General features: G+C 49.3%; 1 protein-coding gene across 5 annotated transcripts in view; it reads left to right on the top strand.

Moving 5' to 3' along the window:
* The window catches only part of kidins220b (kinase D-interacting substrate 220b), a 22,374-nt gene that overhangs the window by 6,071 nt on the left and 13,083 nt on the right, over positions 1-3,220 (top strand). For all 5 annotated transcript variants that reach the window (XM_023394291.2, XM_023394290.2, XM_023394289.2 and 2 more), the window contains exons 5-13: positions 279-377; positions 486-587; positions 703-801; positions 890-1,087; positions 1,265-1,363; positions 1,474-1,572; positions 1,677-1,775; positions 2,115-2,292; positions 2,991-3,155. In XM_023394291.2, the coding sequence (XP_023250059.1) occupies positions 279-377; positions 486-587; positions 703-801; positions 890-1,087; positions 1,265-1,363; positions 1,474-1,572; positions 1,677-1,775; positions 2,115-2,292; positions 2,991-3,155 (1,138 nt within the window). The remainder of the gene's footprint in view (positions 1-278; positions 378-485; positions 588-702; positions 802-889; positions 1,088-1,264; positions 1,364-1,473; positions 1,573-1,676; positions 1,776-2,114; positions 2,293-2,990; positions 3,156-3,220) is intronic.

The raw sequence follows: 3,220 nt of genomic DNA, 5'->3' as shown, positions 1-3,220 counted from the left end.
AGAATTTATCCATGAATGACTAAATCAATAAATACTTTAAAGATATACATATATATACATACACATATATATATAAACATATACATATACATACATATATATCTATATATATATATATAGATATATATGTATGTATATGTACATGTGTACATCTGTGTATAGAGCCATATTCCTGCTACACCACAGTTAAAGACTAATATCTGGATCTGCACAGTGTCAGTTGATGTGAGAGTTGAACGTTGTGAAGAGACGCTAACGATCATGTGACTGTGTCTCAGGGAGGGTGGACGGCTCTGATGTGGGCGGCTTACAAAGGTCGTGTGGAGGTCACCGAGCTGCTGCTGGAGCACGGAGCCAACCCCAACACTACAGGACAGGTAACACACACACACACACTCACACTCACACTCACACTCAGTCATATACCATCAAAGGAAGGACAGTGACCCCCCCCCCCCCCCCCCCCCCCCCCCCTCTCTCTGCAGCAGTACAGTGTGTATCCAATCATCTGGGCCGCAGGTCGAGGACACGCCGACATCGTCAAACTGCTTCTACAGAACGGAGCCAAAGTCAACTGTTCTGACAAGGTGAAGGAGACGGTTCAGATGGTCTACTGTCTCCATGACAACTGAACACCTCAAATTAAAGTGTGTGTGTGTGTGTGTGTGTGTGTGTGTGTGTGTGTGTGTGTGTGTGTGACAGTACGGGACCACCCCTCTGATCTGGGCGTCCAGGAAAGGACACTTTGACTGTGTGATGCACCTGCTGGAGAACGGGGCCGACGTGGACCAGGAGGGGGCGGTAAGTCCTCGCTGTAGTTCTGCAGGATGTGGACTCTTCTCGGAGGCGGCTCGTCATGTTCTCTGACGGTTTGTCTGCGTCTTGCCAGAACTCCATGACGGCTCTGATCGTGGCGGTGAAGGGCGGCTACACCGAGGTGGTGAAGGAGCTGCTGAAGAGGAACCCCAACGTCAACATGACCGACAAAGATGGCAACACGGCCCTGATGATCGCCGCCAAGGAGGGCTACACCGAGATCGTGCAGGACCTGCTGGACGCCGGGACGTACGTCAACATCCCCGACCGGGTGAGACACCGTCACTCAGCCAGCGGGAAAACATCTGATCGAAATGCTGCTGCTAACCCTGAGTGTGTGTGTGTGTGTGTGTGTGTGTGCGTGTGTGTGTGCGTGTGCGTGTGTGTGTGCGTGTGCGTGTGTGTGTGCGTGCGTGTGTGCGTGCGTGTGTGTGTGTGTGTGTCACAGAGCGGCGACACAGTGCTGATTGGAGCAGTGAGGGGGGGGCACGTGGAGATCGTCAGAGCTCTGCTGCATAAATACGCTGACATCGACATCAGAGGACAGGTGTGTCGTGTGTCTAACACGTTGAAATCGATCAGATTAAGTTATTGATTAATGTGGAGCTGACCTGAGATCCTCCAGAGTGAAGACGTCTCACTCTGTTGTGTTTCCAGGAGAATAAGACGGCTTTGTACTGGGCTGTGGAGAAAGGAAACGCCACCATGGTGAGAGACATCCTGCAGTGTAACCCCGACACCGAGACCTGCACCAAGGTGAGACCTGGACTCACCTGGACTCAGCTGACAGACCACACCTCTGCTGCTGTTTTAAATGTCACACAGATGTTTTACTGCCACGTTTCTACTTCCTGTCTCAGGACGGAGAGACTCCTCTGATCAAAGCCACCAAGATGAGGAACATTGAGATCGTGGAGCTGCTGCTTGATAAAGGAGCCAAGGTGTCAGCTGTTGACAAGGTGGGGGTCTCTCACACACACACACACACACACACACACACACATACATGGGAGTACAGGTGACACCTCAACACACCTGTACCTGACTGAACAGAATAAACAGTGAAAAGATAAAAACGTTCCAGCCAAAGAAAAGGCAGAAGAGTGAAAAATCAATAAAAAGATCCATGTGCAAAAACATTATAGAAACTGCAGTTGAATTATTATTTGAATGAAGTGGAGGTCATGTTAACCTAGTAACCATGACAACACCTCTAACCTAAAGGGAAGTTTTCAGTAGCTGCTGTTTGTCCTCTTCAGTTCACTCATTAGAAACCCTCCCCTCACCTGTTCCTCCAGAAAGGAGACACTCCCCTTCACATCGCCATCCGTGGGCGAAGCCGCCGCCTGGCCGAGCTCCTCCTCAGAAACCCCAAAGATGGCCGCCTGCTGTACCGGCCCAACAAGGCGGGGGAGACGCCGTACAACATCGACTGCAGCCACCAGAAGAGCATCCTCACGCAGATCTTTGGAGCTCGTACGTTCACGCCGACCGTCTGATCTCTGTAGCTGTGCAGCGTAGGTTACCATGGTGATCTGACCTGGCTGAACATGGCTGCTCACAGCGGGTAGATAGTTCATGGTCTCATCCACCACTCACAGCTGCTCCTTCAGAGGCTCCGCCCCCTGAAATTCACAGTTACATGTTGCCAAGGCAACAACACAGTGGTGGAAAGGAAGTGATAAAACAAATGGTATAGAAACAGTTAGCAGGTTTGTAGCTAAGCTAACAGGAAGTAGAGGTGGGTGATGTATGAACATACCGGATGTGTCGTGGTCACAGGAAGAGAGAGAGGGAGACGCCTTCACTATTTCTGAAGATATACATACAAACATATATACGTATATATAATATAATATATATATATATATAATGTTTGTATGTATGTATGTATGTGTGTGTGTGTGTATATATACACACACATACATATATATGTGTATATATATATATATAAAGTCAAACGTCAGACCATGAAACATCGTGTATCGTGATGTTTCCTAAAACATCAGACTATAACTTACAGCTCAGCTCTACGAGAAGCTAACCTAGCATAGCATCCTCTGCTAGCAGAAACCTCATGATACAGAAACATGGAGACTCCAGCTGTTTGCTCATGTATCAGACCACACCCACACAGTGTTAAACAGGTAAATGATGTCATCGCCTCCCCGCAGGACACCTGTCCCCCACAGAGACGGATGGAGACATGCTGGGTTATGACCTGTACAGCTCTGCTCTGGCCGACATCCTGAGTGAACCCACCATGCAGCCCCCGATCTGTGTGGGTCTGTACGCTCAGTGGGGCAGCGGCAAGTCCTTCCTGCTCAAGAAGCTGGAGGGTGAGCGAGCACACACACACACACACTCACACACACACACACACTCACACACTCTCACACTCTCA

Source organism: Seriola lalandi, unplaced genomic scaffold (assembly GCF_002814215.2).
Source record: "Seriola lalandi dorsalis isolate HSWRI2012SDOR001 ecotype SW California unplaced genomic scaffold, Sedor1 jcf7180002054947, whole genome shotgun sequence".
Lineage (NCBI taxonomy): Eukaryota > Metazoa > Chordata > Actinopteri > Carangiformes > Carangidae > Seriola > Seriola lalandi.
Note: the sequence above shows the minus strand (reverse complement) of the source record. Positions and strands in the feature narration are given on the sequence as shown.